Source organism: Gekko japonicus, unplaced genomic scaffold (assembly GCF_001447785.1).
Source record: "Gekko japonicus isolate JY-2015 unplaced genomic scaffold, Gekko_japonicus_V1.1 scaffold501, whole genome shotgun sequence".
Lineage (NCBI taxonomy): Eukaryota > Metazoa > Chordata > Lepidosauria > Squamata > Gekkonidae > Gekko > Gekko japonicus.
In genome coordinates, this window is record NW_015175985.1 from 244,330 (window position 1) to 265,837 (window position 21,508).

Here is a 21,508-nt window from a genome sequence, read left to right on the forward strand (position 1 = left end):
AGCCTTTATAAGGAAGTAATTAGAGAAAAAGTATGATGCAAGTTGAAAGCCTTATAGATAAGCATTTTATTAAACATCTTGTGAGACCCATAAATGCATTTTGTGACAAAAAAAGCCAAATTGTACTGATGTTCCATCTTGACATTAAAAGAGTTTAGAACAACATCTGAAAAGTTCTATAAACATGAGGTTTTAGTATTATTAGGTACATTACCTCAGATACTTGAGTACATTAGCTAATGTGCCAAATGAAGCTAGTTTTCCTCCTGGATGAATGGTTCATATGTAAAATATTCATTTCGACGAATTCTTTAGTTTCCACATACATTGAACTGTTACTGCAGACACCACCACTAACAACAATAAAAACACTAAAGTTTTAAGGTGTATCAGTGGTTTCTAATCTCTACATTCCTTTGCAACAAAGGTCCAAACCCTGAAGCAAAGTTATATCTGCTTTTATGCTCCCATACTTCCTTCTCATTATTGAAATCATGAAAGAATAACAATGAATTAAAATTATATGGGATGCTAAATTAAAGAGGCTGTAATGGCCACAGAAAGTAAGATAAAAACATATATGATTACACTTCTTATGAAATCACTCTCTAGGGTTCAAAGCAAGTGTACTTTTGTATCTTACCTCATCACTGCAATAACAATAAAGGTAGTAAACTACCACCTGGGGCACACAAGTTAAAAATGCACTGCCAGCATCACACAGGCATAGATGCTTACTGGCTAGCTGTTGCCAGGCATTTGTTTCTTCTCACTCCCCCACTCTATCCCATGGCAAGTTAACGTAACTTAAAGGAGCATGCAGTGCATTTTACCCACTATGTAATGTGGGGGAGTCATTCTAGAAGAATATGTATGTTTTGCCATATCCAGAAAACCAGCCATTTGTATAGAGGCAGAGGTCAGCCAATGCTATCGTATTGTGTTTTTTCTAGGTTTTAAAGAATTAACTTTTTCCAACACTTTATGTGCATGATTCTTAATGATAATGTGGGCATTCTGATCTGCTTTAGCAAATAAGGAAAAGGAACCAGGCAATGGTAGCTGATAGTGAATGAATACAGACTGCCTACCATAGAATGTTCATAGTGATGCAAAACTAGCAGTTACTATTTATTTTGGATTATTTAATCTACTTTATCAATCTATTTATTTATAATATTTATATAATTGCTTTCCTCACAGGAATCCCAGGACCCAAGGTGGGATCTCCTGAAAAATGGTATGATCTTGCATATGATGGTGTTGAAGGAGAAATATATGCTTCAGAGTATATGTGAGCTTTTAAGCTCTGTTCAGCAAGCACTATTCAAGATGTAACAATTACTAGGCATGAAGCATAATTAAATTCTCATACTACAAACAGCTGTGGTGTTTAGCTGAATAGTTGGATCACTGGTGCTAGAGCTGGTAAGACGATTTTTCCTTTCTAAGGGCCAGAAGAGACATGATGCAGGAAGTCCGTCATAGTATTTTCACAAGAATTTTAAAAAGACTTCTACATAGATCCTTGTGTGGGTGTGGAAGGAAAGTAGCCTTGAAACATAACATCTCAGCACTACTAGCTGTTGAAGGGGAAAAGACAGGCATCCTGGTTTTGCATTTTTTAAAAATGTTGTATCATTAACAACATGGGAGGAGATCAGTCTGTAGGGTCAAATCCTGTGGGGTGGAAGAGACAGATCCCTTCTCTCCCACCCCCATGCTCCTGATTTCAAAGTGGAGCCAAACATAAACAGCTATTGACCTTTAAAAAATCTTAAGAAGGACCAACATGAAATTTTCAAGTCCTTCATTTTCAAATGTGTTGAATCAACGCTCGGAATTCTAAATGGTGTAAAATGACCCACTAATTTGGGCTAATCTAAAATGTTATAATGATTGAATTTATGACTTTCAGACATATCTTTATAGTTTATGGAGGAAGCTGAGGGATGTAGGCAGAAGGTAGTAGAAGGTCCCTACAAAAGGCTGCCATACTTTTCCCTGTGTACACAGTATGAGTTAATCTCTAATACTGGACTATACTCTCAGCCCTGGGCCTGGCAGCTATGCTACTTACTCTGAGCCAGAAGTTCTGCTATGACTACATGCAATATATATTATGTTTGCCCTTACCAAATACAGGCCTCTGCATATAGCTGATATGAATGTAGGCACTTCAGTTCTTTTGGTGAGATTGTATGAGCAACCACATGACACTTATTTGGCTATGTATTTTGAGAGACTCTCTCTCTCTCACACACACACACACATGCTCACACACCATTATCCCAGATAAAACAAGCTACTTGGTATTAATTCTCTTACCGGTACAACTGACGATGACAAAGCTGGAAGAGAAAATTGACATTGAATTGGTCAAGAAGACAGTTCCATTTAAGCCAAGCTCCACTTGACTTTTCTCTTTTTTTTAGTATTGTATAAATGTAACTTGTATAAAGGACTTAGACAACAAATTATAATGGGGTTTAATAATGCTTACAAATTTTTATACTCAAAGCTATCAAAATGACATTTTATCATAGCAATGGCTTGGATCCACCAAAGAAGCTAGGGAAGGGCACAGACTGGGAAATCCTGGTTTGATTTGTTCACAAATTCGAACAGGCCTGGTTTGCAAATCAGATTGGGTGGGAAATGCCCCCCAGGGCCCTAGACCCTGCTCCAGCAAGGTGACAACTGGGCAGGGCCCATCCTCCCTCCGGGAGCCACCTGCCCAGTTGTGGATGGCAGTTTCATGCTGTCACCATGATAACTGGGCAGGGACAATCCTCTCACCCTAGCAGCCACCCACTTGGTTGTGGGTGGCTGTGTCAGAAAGTGATTCTGGGTGAGGCCCATGTGAGAGAACACTTGCTCGCTCTGGACGTTGATTGGAGGGCAGGAAAGTAGATTGATTGCCACCCTGGCGAGATCAGGCCATATGGTGGTCTTGTACACCTAGTACTCAAATGGGTCAGAATTGGTGGGTTCAGGGGGCTCCGCTAGGAACTCCCTGACCATCAAGTCCACAGAATCCTCTGACATCGCATGCCTGGACCGCCCCCCCCCAGCAGTGCTCCTGACCTCACACCTCATGACAGACAACCAAAACTCCTGATTCTTGCTTGCTTGTTTCTTTTCTGGCTGGGCCCACCTGCGTATCTCCCCCCTTCCTCCTCCTTCTCCTCAGCCCCCTCTGCCCACTGCAGTGTCTGGCCTTGTCCATGGCTCTGGAATTGTCACACCTTGAGGCAGAGTTCACACTTCCACTGAGCAAGCTTCCTGGTATGGAGTATGATGCTGCACTTGATAAAGCAGATGCAACCTCTCAACAACGCCCTTCCTCAACCTACTGATCAATGCCCTGACCCAGGGAAGAGCCACGGTCCCCTCGGGGCCTGGCTATACCACAGAGTCCATAGGCTAGCAATTCTTAAAAGAGAAGCTGCAGCTTCTTACATTGTAAGTCCTCATAACAGACTCTGTAGCAAAGTTGCAACAGAACAGGAATCACTTCCGTCTTCAGAGGCAGCATCACTTCAGCACTAGAGATACTCTGGTCTCTCCTGCAAAGTTAACAGCAGTGCTAGCCAGAGCCAAAGGAAGAAAAAAAAAAAGAAACTTCTTGGAGTGCTGCCACTCCCTTCAGATAACAGGAACTTGCAGCTGCTGGCAATTACCACAACTGTGCTACATTCCCTCCCCCAAGGTTGGGTCCCGCCAAACTTATGAACCTCTCCCAATCATCAGGGTTTAGCAAATTAAAGGCTTATTCAGCCCTCAACCTTACAAGGCCTCAGTGAGCATGATCTCTTCTAGGGTGGCCTGCCTTGGAGACCCCACCTTGGTGTTCAGAACCCCTGTCAGAGTAGCCCTGTCATCTGCCCCCCCCCCCCGCTGAGTACTGGTGTGCCCCCGTGCCTGGTGGTAGAGTATAGCACACCTTCCTCCAGTGGTAGCAAACTCGGGTGTGACCTTTGCAAGTGCCCCCGTAGAATGGTGGTAGTCAAGTGGTGTATGTCCTGTCCTCTCTGTACACATGCCTGGCACACCTGACACTCCACCACACATAGATCACTGGGCAGGATGCGGAGGTACTTCCACACAGCAAAGTGGAGCCGTGTCCCTATGCACATAGTTTGGGTGCTTTGTAGGCACAACTGCCTGCTGGCGTCAGGCCCTGGAGTGATTGAGGGGGCATAACGGTGGAAGAGGGACCAGCGAGGAATCATTATTGGGAATCTCCGGCTGTGGAACAGGAAGATGAATCACGACCAGTACCACCACCCTCAGAATCACCAGCATCAGAATCCTCCCTCCCACGCAGACTTTGGCGCTACAGCTCGCAGGGCACTTGCAAGGGCTCTTGAGCATCAGTCAAGACCAGCCCCCTGGATGTAAATAACACAGGGCAAATGGGCGCAGAGGCTACAAATAATGTACTTGGGGAGGAGGCTGCGGGTGGGAGAGACTGCAGTCATAGCCCATGACCAGTGTGCAGGGTGGGAAGCATTGGCATCTGCCTGCAACCATGAGCACATCCCCTTCCACCCCGTCATGGAGCTGCATGGCAGACCCAGGTAGTAACAGCAGAACAGTGGGTGTTTGAACTGAAGAGAGAGGGAAAAAACGGTCAATAACAGTGGGAAAATACAGTCAGAAAACCCCAAAGGAAGTTGGGACATAGGGTACTGTAGAGCAGTGAGGCAACCCCAGGCAGCAACTCTGGAATAGCGCAGTCAACCAACCCCCAAAAAAGAGGTGGGGTGAGGTTGGGATGCAGAGGCAGGAGGCAATCCCAAGCAATAGCAGTGGACCAAGTCAGAGGAAAAAACCAGGAAGAATTGGAGGATATTGTAACTCAGCTATGGGACAACCCCAGGCAGCAAATCTGGAACAGTGCAGGCAACACAAACCCAGAAAGAGGTGGGATGAGGTGGGTGCTTGAGATGCAGAGGCAAGAGGCAACCGCAAGCAATAGCAGTGGAATGACAAGGCGTTGGTGTCTTACTGCAATCCAAGGTAGGAGGGAGCGAAGTTAAACAAAATGAAAAAGAGAAGAAAAGTCTCAAGGAGGCAGACAGCTCACAGGAAAATCCCTCTAAACAAAAATGCTATGTGAAAGTGAAATAACTAAACCCAGATTTGCCCACCCACCCTTAGCTGCAAAGTAACAAAATGAGGAAAAAAATTGTAGCAAGGGAACACAGGAAACGCAAAGCTCGCTGGCCCCATAATAATAATAATGGTAGTAGTAGCAGCAGTAGTAGTAATCATTATCATCCTCCCCACCCATGCCCAACAACAAAGCTCTTCCGCTAATGCAAGGACGTCTCCTCCCAAAGTCCCAATGCAAACTAACAAAGAAAACACATGCTTCTCCAGCACTTATGTATATCCCCCCTCACATCAGGATGAGTAGAGATGTACGTCTGTTATTGGTGAGCAGCATTGTTTATCAAGCTTGGAAGGGCCCTACTTGTGTTTCCAGGGCTAGAAAATACCACCCCCACCAACATTTTCGTGCAAAAAATTTTGGGTGGGATTTCTTCTTCGAGACGTTCCGAGCCGCAGTGAAAAACTCGGAGGTACGTGCCGAGCATGTGATTTTCAAGCCATGCCTCCTGAGCTTCAAATCAGGCAAAGTCCAGCCCAGACTTTGGCTCAGGTTCAGGTCTGTGCCCATCCTTATCCCCAGCCACAGCAACCTAAAATATTTTCCCCCTCTGGGGAAAACTGGGACCGCCAGGAGTGGGGGGGGGGTGTCTGTAAAATTCGCACCCCCTTTCTGCCACAAAAATCCTCTTTGGGATCCAAGCCAATGACAGTAGTTTGTAATGCATTGTCTAGGAAGCTCCTGTATTTCATTTCTCCATAAATAGTTTAGCTGCAGGATAACTCTCCATACACTCATCTTTTAAATCCTATATGTAAAATGCCCCCATTACTTTAACTTCATACAGACTTCCATGTATTACTTACTGCATGTGTTTAGAAGTGATATTTTTCCAATGTGCATCACTGGGGCTGCAGCATGATCACCAGTGAGAAGTGTCTATTCGATTAGATAGTAAGCTCCTTGGGAGCAGGGGCTTGGATGGATAGACCGGACATATACATAGATAAGGGGTCTCCAATGTGGTGCCCATAGGCACCTTTCCAGGTGCCCACCAAGTGTGTAAGGCCAGGTGGGGCTTTTGCCCATAAGAGCTACTGATTGGCCACTGGAGATCTTATTGGCTGTGCAGATTTTTAAAAAGTTCTTCAACAGCAGCTGCCATCATAGCACAAGGATCTTTGCTGTGTGACTGAAGATAAGCTGTGTTTATGCAAGAAAGTATTTTTGAACAATATGTTCGTTTTAAAAAGCATCCTGTTAAACATGGCTTCTTACTAACATGCTGAAGAGTTACTGTTCAGAGTTATGCATAACCTTACTCACTGACAGTTTGTGATTGGAACCACCTCTTAAGGCAACCATTTTGTGGCTCCACTTGCTGCAGCAGCCATTTTGCAGTTGTGTCCACTATCCTGAGTCAGAATTCCAAAAGAGCCCACAAGCTCCAAAAGATTGGGGGCCTCAGCATACATGTAATAATTTTAATAAAATTTAGTGGTAAACATCCATCTATTAATGAGAAGAATGCTGAAGTTGAGTTCAGGAAATATTATCAAATGTTTTCCAGGCTACATAGACTTATACGGCCTGCTCTAACACTGAGCATACACAATGGTGCTTTCACACAAACTAAATAATGCACTTTCAACCCATTTTCAATGCATTTTGCAACTGGATTTTACTGTGTGAAATGGCAAAATCCACTTGTAAATGGTTGGTGGACTGAAACTGCATTATTTAGCATGTGTGAAAGCGCCCCAAGTCTGCAACCTTAAATAGTACTTAACCGAACAGGGTTTTGCAATGATAAAAACATGTTTGCAGAATGAAGCTATGTTTCCAGCAAATTTAAAAAAATGGAATTTAACTGGAACCTCCCCTTTACCGCAGTTTTTACTCATACATAAAAATCAATTAAGAAAATTGTTAGAGGTGACTAAACGAAGGACTATACACATTCCTCATTGTCAACAGAAATAATTCAATGAAGGATCGGACTACCGCTAAACACGCAAATGTGTTTTAAAGAAATGACAGAAAAGGAAATTTTAGGCAGGTGGACAAGAGACAAAGTAGATGATGCCCTCCCCATTACCTTCTTCCGTTTAAACCCCTCCCCCACATCAGCTGTGAGTTTTAAGTCCTCAACTCCGAAATACACTGAGCACTACAGAAATCCAGCTAGGTTTCCAGCAAATAGAACTGGCACCAACCTCAACATGGATCTGCTTAAGTCCTTCCAGGATTTTCTCATTCAAAAAGGATGACCTACAAAGTTAAACAGGATTTGAAGTCTTTAATATTAGATTGTTCAGATTTTACATTAAGCAATTACTGAAGTTCTTTGTAACATAACCATTTACTTCTTAAGTATGCAGAGGCATCCTGAAAGGGCACAATTAGTTTTCAAGGTGATAGAAGTCTTTGTTCTGAACACTATATTTTTTCTTTTTTAAATGGGGCTGAACCCTACTGCAGAAAAAAGATTAAAGGAATGAAACAGTTAACACAGAAAATGAATATTTCTTTCAGCTATGAGGGACTCCCCCAGGTGACCACCTGCAGAAGAATAGGTTTTGACTTTTCCTTCTGAAGACCAAGGCATCAATCAAGCTACTTGATCCAGTCACAGTTCCTGAGGAACATCACACTACATTTTTCAGACCATCACTAGAGGACCATCACTATATCCAACACTTTCCCCCAGTGCACATCTTCCATGGGAAATAAACATTCCAGTGTGCCACCCAACTGGAACTTGTACTGCTCCTTATGTTAGTCTTAAACATCCTGTGACATCTTTAACGTAATAATAGAGCCTTAAAGAAAAAAATATCTGCTAGTACAACCAGGGAGATTCAATTGGCTTTACCTACTTCATATCAGAAGCAGCTGAATTGCACAGTTATGACCATTCCCATACCGTTTCAACAATCCAAGTTTTCTAACTCACTTATCTGATGAGTTTCTTTACTACTTTAAATATAATGTGTATATTTTAGTGTCATAGCTACTCTGCAATATGTTTCTGAAAATCCTTACTAAGCCTTAAATACCACTTGTTGCCTACTCCTCGTTCGCCATTATACACTTCTCCACGATGCACTGAGAAATGGCCTATTAGGGAGAAATTCCCCTTACTGCCTTAATCGGCTTTTCAACTTTCAGAAAGGCAAGTTATGCATTGGAGCTTAAGTTTAGGGTTGGAAGCCATTGCAGCAGCATGCATGAATAGGCCAAACATTCCTCCCAAGTTCATATTTATCAAGAAAGCTCATCAGATATTTCCAACAGACCTTGAAATATGGAGAAATATGGCACACTTTCAATAACCAATTTATCAGATGAACTTAGTATCCATTAGAATGCTTTCTTTGAGCATAAACAATGTAAAAATGTTGGGGTCTAATTCAGCAAAAAGTTGGGAAAACAAGCAAGTTATAACTTAGTGATATATCAAACCGATATCTCTACAAAACTCCATGAAGACACACACATTTCAAATTAAGATAACAAATGTGGTCAGCTGTTAAATCGACTAATGATACTGAAATGAATTGTATGACTTTTTTTATTTAAATACTAATTTTTAAAACACTTTGCAATTCTGCAAAAACAAAAAATTCAATGAATTAGTTTCCTAAACTTTCCTAATTACAATGGAAACAGATACACAGATTGAACATAAATTGTATTAGCAAATTTAATTTTGTCTTTTTACCTTTTATTTTCTTCTGCTAGTTTACTTAAGGCATGGGTGATCTCTGCACAAGCCAGAATTGCTCCATGACGAGTGTGCAGATCTGTGCCCACTGCCAAGGGCAGCAGTTTTGGTAAAACTGTAAGTGATCAAAGAAATAATTAACAATTAAATTAACTGTCCAGTGTAAAGTTTTGGGGATAAATGCTTAATATTTAACAAAAAAGGTTTCTTCTATACATTATTTAATTAGTTATGTTTCTCTGTCCTGAAATTTATTTTACTGTACATATGCTACACATTCTGCAGAACTATCATTGCTGCACATACTAAGAAACAGAAAGTTTGGAGAAATTCTCACACACTATGACTCTACAGTAGTCCCTGTAATATCCCCTGGAGTATGCCATAAAAAGTAGGAAGAAAAAATTGCAATATAAAACGGTTGCAAAATCCCACATCCTATAAATCCTTGAATATTGATCCATGAATTACTGGCACTTTGTTACTGTGTTTGCTGGAAAAACCTACTTGCTGTCTTTTTAGCAACATTGCCTGGATTCTTACCAAACTAGTTCTAGGTCTCTCAAAGCATCATGAAGCACTACATTAGGACAAGATTGTTCATACTCACCAAAACAAGTCATATATTCAGGGGCCTGTGGTGTGAGATTATGCAGTGCTTTGGCTGAAAGCTCCCGAATAACACTGTAACATTAGGGAGGAAATTTGTCAATATGGATTAGTAATTATAGCATGATTATAGTTCCACTTTCTTGACAAAACAATTATGCCACCCTCTAATTTATCCTCACAATAATATCCCTGAGAAAGTGACTGGCTCAAGGTTACCAGTGAGCTTCATGGAACATTGGGAATGTGGAACCCAAGGATCCTGAGTTATAGTCTCTATCTAATGACTACATCCGACTGGCACATATGAATTCATCTCACTTTTGAAATAAAGGTATAAAGTAATTAATACGGGCTCAGAATTTAAATATCAAAGGGGAGCATGGTTTACATGCTTCTAGCAATTTAAGTAATAATACTGGATATATGTTTTTTCCACTAGCACAACCTATTTGAATAAAGCCTGTAGATTTAACTGTGATTTAGCGAATTTTAAGTTTTGAATAACTGAAATAAAAATAGTACTGCTCACTAGGAATGGGCATGAACTGGCTCTTGAACTTAAGTTTGTGACGAATTTTGGCTGGTTCATGGTTTGGGAACTGAAGTCTGTGGCAAGTCAACCAGCACAAACTTTCCAGTGGTTTGTGAATGGATACATTTCCAGACAGTCTCTGCTCAATCAAAATGCTTATCAAAATTCAGATCAACATAACTTTGAGGGCATGTAGTGGAGCATCAGGGAGAGTTTGATATTTCTAGTTTGCTCAGGGTCCATTCTATACACTCCTGAACCTGCATCTGTCATTTCCCCTGAAAGCACTTCCCTGGGGGCACCTTCTTTGGGATGCTGTAACTCCAACCCTGTATTTTAATTCACACCAAACTTGGAGGGCAGGTAGAGGAGCAGAAGGGGGAGAACCCCTGTGAGTTTGGCATCTCTAACATGCCTAGGGGCCATTCTAATATGTCATGAATCTCACCAGCCAAACCAGTCCATTTGGTGCCTAAAAGTTCATGATGGTTCATGGCTCACGAACTGGGCACACTATGAATCAAAATGTATTTTCCCAGTTTGTGCTCATCCCTACTGCTCACTATCTAATTTAGAGGTTGGCTATAGACATTGATCAAAGTACTGAATACCCCCAAATTAACATGATTAAACCTACCCATCCCAGTGCTTGATCTTCATGTTAACCAGGTGATCGATCATTGGCTCTGTATACTCGGGAAAACCAGCAATATACACACTGATAGAAAAGGGGGAAATCACAGAGAATGGAAAGTTTCTTTAAATGTTTAACAACTGTTCTTAGAACAACACATTTCCCTTTTATTGTGGCATTAATTCCCCGCCCCCGCAAATGATCCAAGTCCTTAAAAGAGACTTAAGGGTACTTGCAAGGAGGAGGAGAGTTGGTTTTATACCGTGCTCTTCACTATCTAAAGGAGTCTTGGAGTGGCTTACAATTGCTTTCCCTCCCTCTCCCCACAAAAAAACACCCTGTAAGGTATGTAGGACTGAGAGAATTCTGAGAAGTCACCTAGCTAGCTTCATGTGGAGGAGTGGGGAATCAAACCCAGTTCTCCAGATTAGAGTCCACTGCTCTTAACCACTGCACCACAATTATACTTACAACTGGCAGTAGAGCCACTCCTACAACACCCAGGATGCCAAGCTAAGGCAATTAGCAATTCTGACCACATTTCTCTTCACTTTGAAAATACTGCTCATGCTTCTGTTAGTACAAGTATAAATTGGTTCTCATTGCCGAATTAAACAGCAAACTGCTCTGGACTGGGAACCAAAGTTCCCTCTAAGTTGCAGAGTCTTGTGAGCAAAAATTCTACTTTGTGAGCTGCTGGCATGAAAGTTGTGAGCAAGCAATTTGGCTACTGCATAAATTAGTTTGCTCTGGAGCCCTCCTTCCTGAGCTAAGACAAAAATGCGTGAGCCAGAGGCTATAAAACTGAGCTAGCTCACACTAACTCATCTTAGAGGGAACACTGCTGGGAACAATGCTCTTCTGCTACTGTATGTACAGCCCAACATAGGACAAGGCCCTAAGAAAGGTCATCCGGATAATATGGGTGTAGAACTGTAAACACCACAAGTTCACAAAGGGGCTTTTTGCCAATGTAGTTTGGGAGATATTCCACACCATTAAAATCCCCTGACTCTCAGGAGCTGCTTTTCAGGGGGACAAAACTTTCAATGGGAAGGAGGAACTGGGAAAAAACTCCTTTCACAAATTTCCTCTGTTCATGCTTCTTTAATGTGTAAGTATGTATGTCACAATGTGCATGTAATCCACACTTGTGGATTGTAATCTGTTTTATTATAATAATTTGTGGCTAGCATGTTATAATTGAACAATTTTTGTAGAGATCTTCATATGTGACAACAATAACAACCTATGACTTTTAACACTTGAGATAAACTAAGAAATTTATATCTCATCTCAGAAGTCCTCACAAAAGGAACCAGTGAAGATCTCCTATAAATGTGAATCATGGCTTAAAAACTAGGTAAGATTTTTGACAACTGAAATTTAATAGCTGTTAATGTTGACATTACATTTACTTTGATTTAAAATAATTACATTTTAATCACTAAGTTTGATAAATGTTTGTTCATTACTTCCTCCTGCAATGATAAAATTAGTTCATGGATCTATAAACCTATTTTAATATATGTGAACCCAGTCTTAGCAAACAAAAAACCTTTCACTTATATTACCCTGATTCCCCGAAAATAAGACCTACCCCCAAAATAAGCCCTAGCAGGATTTCTATGCATTTGTGGTATAAGCCCTAGTGTGTCTTCTTGAGAAAAAATAAATATGTCTTATCAGTGTCTTATTTTCGGGGAAACACGGTAGCCTCTAAATCTATGAATACACAAATACTTCACTTTGATCCATCTCATTGTTCTGAAAGTCACTTCTGTAACTGGAGTATTACTTCACTTATTCCATTTGAAATAGTGTTTAAAATAAGTCATAACAAAAAGGAGCTGAATAGAGAGAACTGCCGTTACATTATAGTTAAATAATGTTCCTTGTTGAATGAACATTTCTTGAGAGCTGTTTTCAATTAGTACCAAAAATCCTGCAGTCTCCCTGGGTTTGCTGAGACACACAGCCATTGAAGAGAGCCCTTTGTATGTTAAATTTATTTTTGATACCATTATACTACTTAGTAAAAAAATGTCCATTCATTACCAATAATAAAAAGATGCCCATTCAATCATCATATCTAGCATTATGAACGTGTAAGAGAAGAACAGAAATACAAATAAAAATTAAATGTTACTGGAATGAAAACCCAAACCCAAACTCATACACACACACACACACACACACACACACACAAACACACCATTCAATCTTTATGGTTAGGAAATTAAAAAAATAATAATGGTGTATTAAACTAATTAATTCCACGATTTGGTGGCATGGAGAAAATAATTTTAAAGGCATAGTGTATGACTGGAAAACACCTTAAGATCTTTCAGTCCAGCATTATGTACTTGAAGCAGGACTTTGTATAAATTAACATCCCTTTGAGATAAAACCTATATAATCTAGATTAGCTAGAGGCACCATGCCAGGACTTCCTGTAGAACAAAAATGTACATGTTTAAAAACAGGATACAAATAGATGAGATGGCAGGAGATTTATGACTGGACCACACAAAGATTTTAAAACCTACTGCAGCTGCAGGGGGAGTTGTGTTAATTGGATTTGTGCTGCAGCCTTGTTGGAAGGTAAACCATGCTGTTTTTCCAATTTAAATCACATATACCCTTCCTGGTATTTGTATCATGGGGGGAAAAGTACACTGGTACCACACAGTCATCCCCATACTTTCTCCCATGGGGAAAACATTAGGAGGGAAGAGTGATTTCCTACAGAACAGTACAGGGCAAAAGGGGGAACCCTCCTCTGCCCCATGGCTGCTATTCACTTTAACACACACACTTAGAGCCAAGCGACATGTTGTGACACCATTTTAGAGGAAAATCCAGCTATTTAAAAATTGCCACAAGAGCCTGTGGTGACAGCACATGATCTTGTCCCCTACATGAGGGCAGGCTGGTACAGCATTTGAAGAGGTACAAGAATGACCAGATTGCCTGGTGCCACTGCAACATGCACCTGATTAGGACAGGGCCCTTGCAGCATTCCATGGAGAAAAAAGCACTGCTCTTCAGTATAGGCTGAATTTAACTGATACTCTAACTATAATAATTTCTTACTTATAGTATCTCAGGAAAATACGAGGAAAAAATATCCCAAAACCTCAAGTGGGAAAGATGTGCCTTTCTGACCCATCACATTTCCTTGTTTTTGTTTAGCTGCGAAAGAAAGAGTTGAGAAACTTGCTGAGTGTAGGAGGAAGGTGTGTACAAAGAAAAGCAGAGAGTACAGAGAGGGTGGAATACCATGGACAAGTGTGGGCCGAGCAGCTTATAGATGAAAAGGACAATCAGAGATAATGTAATTTAGGATCAAAGTAAAAAACAAACAAAGAGGAACTGGCTCATGTATAAACATTTAAACCCTGGTAGTTTTTCCAAGATCTGTAAACCTCTAATACCTATACCTAATGGATATTAGTACTTAACTTGCATTCTTCTAAGTTCATAATATTGTTTTATGAGTTTTAAGAACATTTTCAAGAACACATTTGAATTTAGCACATTATGCAGAATGATGAGGCAGAATTTTGGACAATATCACTTCAGATTGCAAGATTCCCTGACGTAAGGAGTGTTATATGGGAACGTATTAGACATATATTATTTTGCCATTATTCCAGGAAATCATCAGCACATTTCCAACATGTACAGTTGAATGCTGAACAATATGTCTGTGCAATTATTTAAGTTTATTATGTTAACGGTGGGGTTTTTTAATGGTGGTTGTTTTGTACCAGCTTGGTTCATATATATACTGTCAAAGTGGTGTCTCAACTGCTATAAAGGATACTTGTTTGGCTTGGTGAACACAATCCAAACATACAAAGGATTCAGGCTTGATTCTTCAGAGGTCTTCCGGGACTTCAAACATATATAAGAACTGTAGTTATGAGCCTTGAGGTGGGCTTATGTTCACAAACAGCTATTACAAAGAATGGATGTCCCACTCCATTGATTATATTGATTTATTCTACATAATCCACCTTGAGTCCCAGGGAGAAAGGCGGTGTATAAATAACATAATTAAATAAACAAATAAATTAAACTTCTGGCTATTTGCTATAGATCCATTCTCTAGTTTTGCTTCCTTAGCATGCACAGAACCATTTATGAGTAAATGTAGAAAAAGTTATAATCAGATAAATTAATAGTATGGACAAACCTCAGGTACTAGTCTGGATGAAACTCAGGTACTAGTCAAGCAAAGATTTTGTGATATAAATTACCAGAATATTTAGGCTTGCCAAGTCCCCCTGGGGGCCGGAAAAACCCCGCCCCAGAGGCCCGTTCCCCGCCGCTGGCGGATCGGGCTCCGAGGGGAACCCCACCCCCAAAGCACGGGACGTGCCCGGCATCAGCCCGTCACTCGGAAGTGACGCAGCCATGCCAGGGGTGGGGCCGCGGTCATCCGAGGGAAAACTCTATGTTTTCCCCTCGGAGTCCCAGGAGTCCCCCGCTGCGGCTTAATTACGACTTGGCAACCCTAAGAATATTCATGCCTTGGCATATAGACCTTGTTTACCTTTATACCCAGACTTAATTTCTCAGTATTTAAGAAATATGCAAATTATTTAACAACTCTAAGTATCCTAAAATATAAAAGGATTTTTACTTTAGCACATTGTAATTTTTGCCATCAGCAATACTTAAGGTGCCATTATAATCATATCCCTTTAAATGACTGATTATGTCCTTGTGGTGTAGGGGTGTTAGAAACTGTATCGCATGCACTGTTGTCTTGCAATTATTATAAGCAAATTAAGGATGATGTAATTGCTGAACTTCTGAGTAGCGTACCAGGCTGTTCTGCAAAAAAGCTACTTAGCCTTCTTTTAGAACAGGAGAATGTACACACCACAGAAAATGCGGCTTTTTTTTTTTTTAAACGTGGCTTTTGGAATATAGTCCCAGATGGTAAAATAACTCTATTAATCAAATTCATAATAATTTCTATATTCTGTTTTAATGTTTGTAAATAAAAGATCAGTTAACCATGACCTCATTGTTATTGATTCTCTGATGTAACAAACTAGAACACGGGGGCAAGAATTGTGCTAAATTGCTTCCTCTTTCTCTCTCTAATGTTCTACTATACTAAATGCAGGATCTTGTAACATGAACATCAAAAATACAGGTCGTCCTTCTGCACATACACAATCTGCAGTGGCACAGTCCAGAATTCAGCTGACAGGAGCCTTGTTCACATGCTACAGTAAAAGCACATGCATCCTGTCTGTACATGCATACATCTGTTTGTAAGAAAGCCAATGCACGTTTACTTTACATAGGAAACCAGGGACCAGAACTTGAAAAATGTAGGGTTTGTATCACACATTCAGCTATACATGTGTTCAGTGTGACATGAGAATTACTCAACCCTCAAGAACAAACAAGGCCGTCAGTTTCACATTGTGCTGGATATAATTTAGATCAGCTCTTACAGCATGATCTACAATTAAAATGCTTTGTTTGTGATGACTTGGATATATTTTGTTTGATTGCATATTTGTCCTTGTGCCTCTTGAGTAAATCATTATCATGAATGATTACAATTTATTATGTGCAGTGATGACCTTTAAATTAAAGTGGTTCATACCTAGGTTTTTAAATCAAAGATGTGAAGGTATTGGCACTTCAAACTTTAATCTTCCCCAAAACAACACTATAGAAACATATCTACTGTTCACAATTTTCTAAGATTGTTCCATATATCACAGGTAAGTGGAAAGTGTTTTTAAATCATCCATAAAATTCAGGCAAAACAGGTTCTTAAATTTACAACAATCTTACCTTATATTGAGAAAACAATTGGCTATTTTACCAACAGCAAAATAATCTGCTGCAGTCAAAATGTCAATTCCATGTGGGAAAGTACCCTAATCAAAGTTAGGAGAAAAAAAATAAATTACAGATCATACATAATTTCATACAAATAATAAATATTAGTTGAAGTGGCTCCCACAGATAAAGTAGCATTTCACCACTTCTTTGGAAAAGAAAAAAATAATAAAATGAATTCCTGTTAATAGATAACTTGCTTAATGAACTTAGAAGGAACAAATGATACTAAATAACTTTTACAATCAATATTTATTTTATTTAAAATATTTTCATGCTTTCCCCACCCAAATAGGGTCACCAAGACTGAGAATATAAAATCATTAAAAAATGTTAACATTAAAACAGTATTTAACATAAAGTGTTTTAAGCAATTCAATACCACATACAAACACACGAATACATATAACACAACCAGGAAGGATGGCCAAAACAATCTTCACCTGTTTATGGAAGATAATAACAGAGGGAGGCAGATAAATCTTCCTGGGGAGGAAGTTCCAAAGATTTGACACCCTTTTCTCAGGGTTGCTACCTGTCTACTCTCAGATGGATGGAGCACATTAAGCAGGGTTTCTGAAGATGACCAGAGCTGACAGAGATCCATCAGTGGCTATTAGCCACAAGGTATAGATAGGAACTCTGGGGCAAGTGATGCTCTGTATTCTTGGCGCTTTGGGGGGCGGGGGTAACAGTGGGACAGCTTCTAGTGTCCTGGCCCCACTGATGGACCTCCTGATGGCACCTGGTATTTTTGGCCACTGTGTGACAGTGTTGGACTGGATGGGCCACTGGCCTGCTCCAGCATTGGCTTCTTTTATGTTCTTATGTCAGTATGGTTCATATGATAGTAGCAATTCTTTAGGTATGCTGGCTCCAAGCCATACAGAGCTTTAAAGGTCAATACCAGCACTATGTATTTGGCATGGAAACAAATTGGGAGGCAGTGTAGATGGGACAAAACTAGAATGATATGAGCCACTCCAGTCAGTGTTCTTATCACAGCATTCTGTAGCAACTGTACCTTGTACAGCACATTGCAGTAACCTAATCTACATGTTACCAGGGTATGCATCACAGTGGCAAGATCTTTCCCACCCAAGAAGGGCCGCACCTTGATCACCAGCTGAAGCTATTGAAAGGTACCCCTGGCCACCGCTGTCATCCATTTATCCAACAGGCACCCCAGATCCAGAAACACCTCCAAGCTACAAACCTGCTCCTTTAGGGGGCTTGCAACACCACCCAGAACAGGAGACATCCCAGTTCTCCCAACTAGTAGCACGTCCATTTTATCAGGACTAAGTTTCAGTTTGTTAACTCTCACTCATCCCAAAACTATCTCCAGGCACCTGTTCACAGTTTCCACAGCCTTTCTGGGAATCTGCTGGAAGTGTGAGATATAGCTGAGTTTCATCCGCACATTGGTGGCAACTCAGCCCAACTCTCCAGATGACCTAACCCAGCAACTTTATATAGATGTTGAAAAGTATGGGGGACAAGATAGAACCCTGTGAGATCCCACAGGCCAAGAGGCAGAGCAGCAATCTGAAACCTACCTCTGAGGAAGGAATGCAACCACCAAAGAACAGCACCCCCCCCCATCTCAACCCAAAAGCCTTTCCAGAAGGATACCATAACTGATAGTATCAAAAGCCTCCAAGAGGTTCAAGAGAATTAACAGGGCCATACTATTTGTTCATCTCCCAGTGCAGGTCATCTACAAGGGCAATTAAGGCCATTTCAGTCCCATAATAAAGTCTGAAACTAGATTGGAACAGATCTAAGCAATATGCTTCATTTAGGAATCCATGATGTTGCCCAGACACCACTTGTTCAATCACTTTACTCAAGCATTGTACATTTGAGACTAGATGGCAGTTATTCAGGTCTCCGGAGTAGGTTTCTTTTGAACTGAATACACCAATGCCCACTTCAAGGCAGTGGTGATAACCCCCCCAAGACATTTACTGCCCCTCCCCCTATATAGGCAGCCAAGAAGGGCAAGGGTATGTTCTTTTTGTGATACTATCTCTGCATCCATTTCTCTAGCCACTCTTTCTCCCTCTGTCTTCAGGCACACACATCTTCCTGTGCCACTCTTTACCCTCTTTCCCAGTCACTCAATGAACTTTTTTATGCACACACCCCCATAAACATTCAGCATAACCATTAACTACCATTGTGATAATGTTGACTCCTCTGGACCATTTCCCACCTTACAATACTTGGCAAACGTCATCGTTCATTTGTCTCTTTTATCACAGCCTTGTCTGAGATGATTATTGAAGGATGTCTTTCACTTTGAAAATACATGTTATCTATAAAAACGCACTATTCTACAAGACACGTTATATACAAGTAATTAACTACAAAATAATTTTTAAATCAGGCATAAATATCTGTCAAATAATAAGAAACAAAATATATCTAAATCAGGGATTATGTGTGAAATACCCTTAAAAAAGACAGGTTGCTTACCTGTAACTGGTGATCTTTGAGTGGTCATCTGTGCATTCACACCTCTGGGATATAGTGCACCTGTGCTGACCACGATCAGTTCCTCTTGAAAACCGAAAGGGATTTTTGCGCCCACTCCCCAGTCACGCACCAGCCCCACTGTGCATGACTAAGGGAGGGGCACGACAATCCTGCCAGTTCCTTCTGACTGCTGCCATCAGTCTCAGAGCAATAAAGGAGGAGAGGATTGAAAGCAGAGCAGAAGGAGGGCAGGTGGTGTGAATGCACAGATGACCACTCAAAGATCACCAGTTACAGGTAAGCAACCTGCCTATCTTTTTCAAAAAGGAGGCTGTCCCCCAGAGACAGGGGGTCCTGTCCCACTCTGGTACAGAACAGGTGACACGCATCTATTTCTGGGTAACCCCATCTGTTGAAAATTGGTTGGAGGTAATCCCAGTTGAGTTCCCACTTGTGGAGGGATGCACTTCCCCTGCTCAGAAAGTCCGCATGCACATTGAGCGACCCGGGCAGGTGAGCTGCAATGATGAACATGCCCCGGGAGTGGCATTCGGCCCAAATCTCCAGGGCCAGTCAACAAAGTCCCCTGGACACTGTTCCGCCTTGCCAGTTCAGATAGCACAGTGCAGTGGGTGTTGTCAGTCAGGACTGCCACCGTGCGGTGAGCCACAAGGTGAGCCACGAGGTGGTGAAAAGACCTGAGGACATATTGGATGGCCAACAGTTAGGAAGTTGATGTGTTTGTGGGCCACATGCAGTTCCCATTTGGCGTCCACACACACACCTTGGAGATGCGCCCTCCATCCCCACAGGGATGCATTCATGGTGAGGGTCAGTTCGAGGCTGGGTGCAAGAAATAGGGCTCCCTGAAGGAGGTTTTCTGGAGTTTCCCACTACTCTACGGAATTCAGCACTTGTACAGGGAGCACGACCTGTTGAGATTGGGGCTGCAACTGTAGATGGAACCGCTTGAGGAACCACAGCTGAAGTGGTCTCATCTGTAGTCTGGCGAAGACAAGTACCACTGTGGTAGTGGCCATCAGACCTAAGAGTCGTTGAACCTGCCTTGCTGACAAATCTCCCTGTGTCCTCATTAGGCTGACGAGAGCGATAATGTTGTCGGCCCTCTTGGGAGGAAGAAAAGCTCGGCAGACAGTCAAATCCAAGATTGCTCCAATAAACTGGACTCTCAATGAAGGGAGGAGCATTGACTTTTTTAGGTTCATCCTCAGACCCAGTGCATCTAGGGTGACCAGCGTTAAATCGATATGGTTGAGCAGAGTCTCTGTGGAGCTTGCTATCAACAACCAGTCGACAATGTACGGAAAGATCTGCACATCCTGAAGACAGAGGTACGCTGTGATGACAATCATCATTTTTGTAAAGACTCTGGGTGCTGTTGAGAGCACAAAAGGGAGGGCTTAGTATTGAAAATGGCCCTCCACGACCACAAAACGCAAAAACTCCCTGTGAGATGGGTGAATAGTTATATGGAAATATGCGTCTTGCAAGTCCAGGGTTACTATCCAGACACCTTCGCTGAGAAGAGGAAGAATGCTTTGCAATGTTGTCATTTGGAATTTCCGATAGGAGATAAAACGGTTGAGTCCCCTGGGGTCCATAATAGGACAGAGGCCTCTGTCCTTTTTGGGGACCGTAAAATAACGGGAGTAAAATCTATGGTAACATTGTGCTATAGGGACTGGTTCTATAGTGTCCCTTTGAAGAAGATTCTGGATTTCTTCCAGGAGCGTGCTGGATGGTGGAGTAAGTATGAAGTTGGGGGCCTCGGGTATCTGGATAAATTCTATGAGGTACCCCTTCTCGATAACAGAGAGTACCCACCGATCTGACGTTATTTGCTGCCAGGCAGCCAGGTAGGGAGACAGGTGGGTAGGGGTTGGACAACAGGAATCAAAGGCTTTGTTTGGGAGCTTTAGGGGTCTTAGCACTAGGCTGAGTGGCAGACGAGAATTTTGGTTTGTGCCCATAAGGGCAGGAAGACACGGTGAGCTATGCCATTGTGCTTCTGGAGACGACTTAAGAGAAGATCTGCGTGACCATGGCTTGTTCCAGGATTTTGCTTTGGATAGTTTAGGAGCCGATGTGACCCCTAAATTCTGTGACGTCTTTATGCTTTTGTCTAGGACTTGCAGGACTGTACCAGTCGTGGCACTGAAGAGGCCCTCGCCCTCAAATGGGAGATCTTCAATGAGAGTCCTGGTGTCCTGTGGTAAGGTAGTGGAGTGCAACTAGGCATGTCGTCGGAGGGTAGCTGCTGAAGTCAGTGTTTTGGCTGCCACATCCAATGTGTGTTTAGCTGCATTGAGCTGGTGTTTAGCCAAAAGCATTCCCTCCTTTTGAATTCTGCAAGCTTGTGCATTGAGCTGGTGTTTAGCCAAAAGCATTCCCTCCTTTTGAATTCTGCAAGCTTGTCGGTTAGAGTCCTCGGGGAGGGCTGCAATAAATTTGGACATCTGCTTCCACAGAGCAAACTGATATCTTCCCGTGCATGCAGTATAGTTT

The 21,508-nt window shown here is 41.6% G+C and overlaps 1 protein-coding gene across 1 annotated transcript in view; it reads right to left on the reverse strand.

The window, feature by feature from the left end:
• The window catches only part of TBCD (tubulin folding cofactor D), a 380,958-nt gene that overhangs the window by 117,302 nt on the left and 242,148 nt on the right, over positions 1 to 21,508 (reverse strand). Inside the window, exons 18-23 of the mRNA XM_015426300.1 lie at positions 16,454 to 16,539; positions 10,628 to 10,708; positions 9,457 to 9,530; positions 8,844 to 8,961; positions 7,336 to 7,390; positions 2,329 to 2,351 (exon numbers count right to left, since the gene is read on the reverse strand). Coding sequence (XP_015281786.1) covers positions 2,329 to 2,351; positions 7,336 to 7,390; positions 8,844 to 8,961; positions 9,457 to 9,530; positions 10,628 to 10,708; positions 16,454 to 16,539 — 437 coding nt within the window. The remainder of the gene's footprint in view (positions 1 to 2,328; positions 2,352 to 7,335; positions 7,391 to 8,843; positions 8,962 to 9,456; positions 9,531 to 10,627; positions 10,709 to 16,453; positions 16,540 to 21,508) is intronic.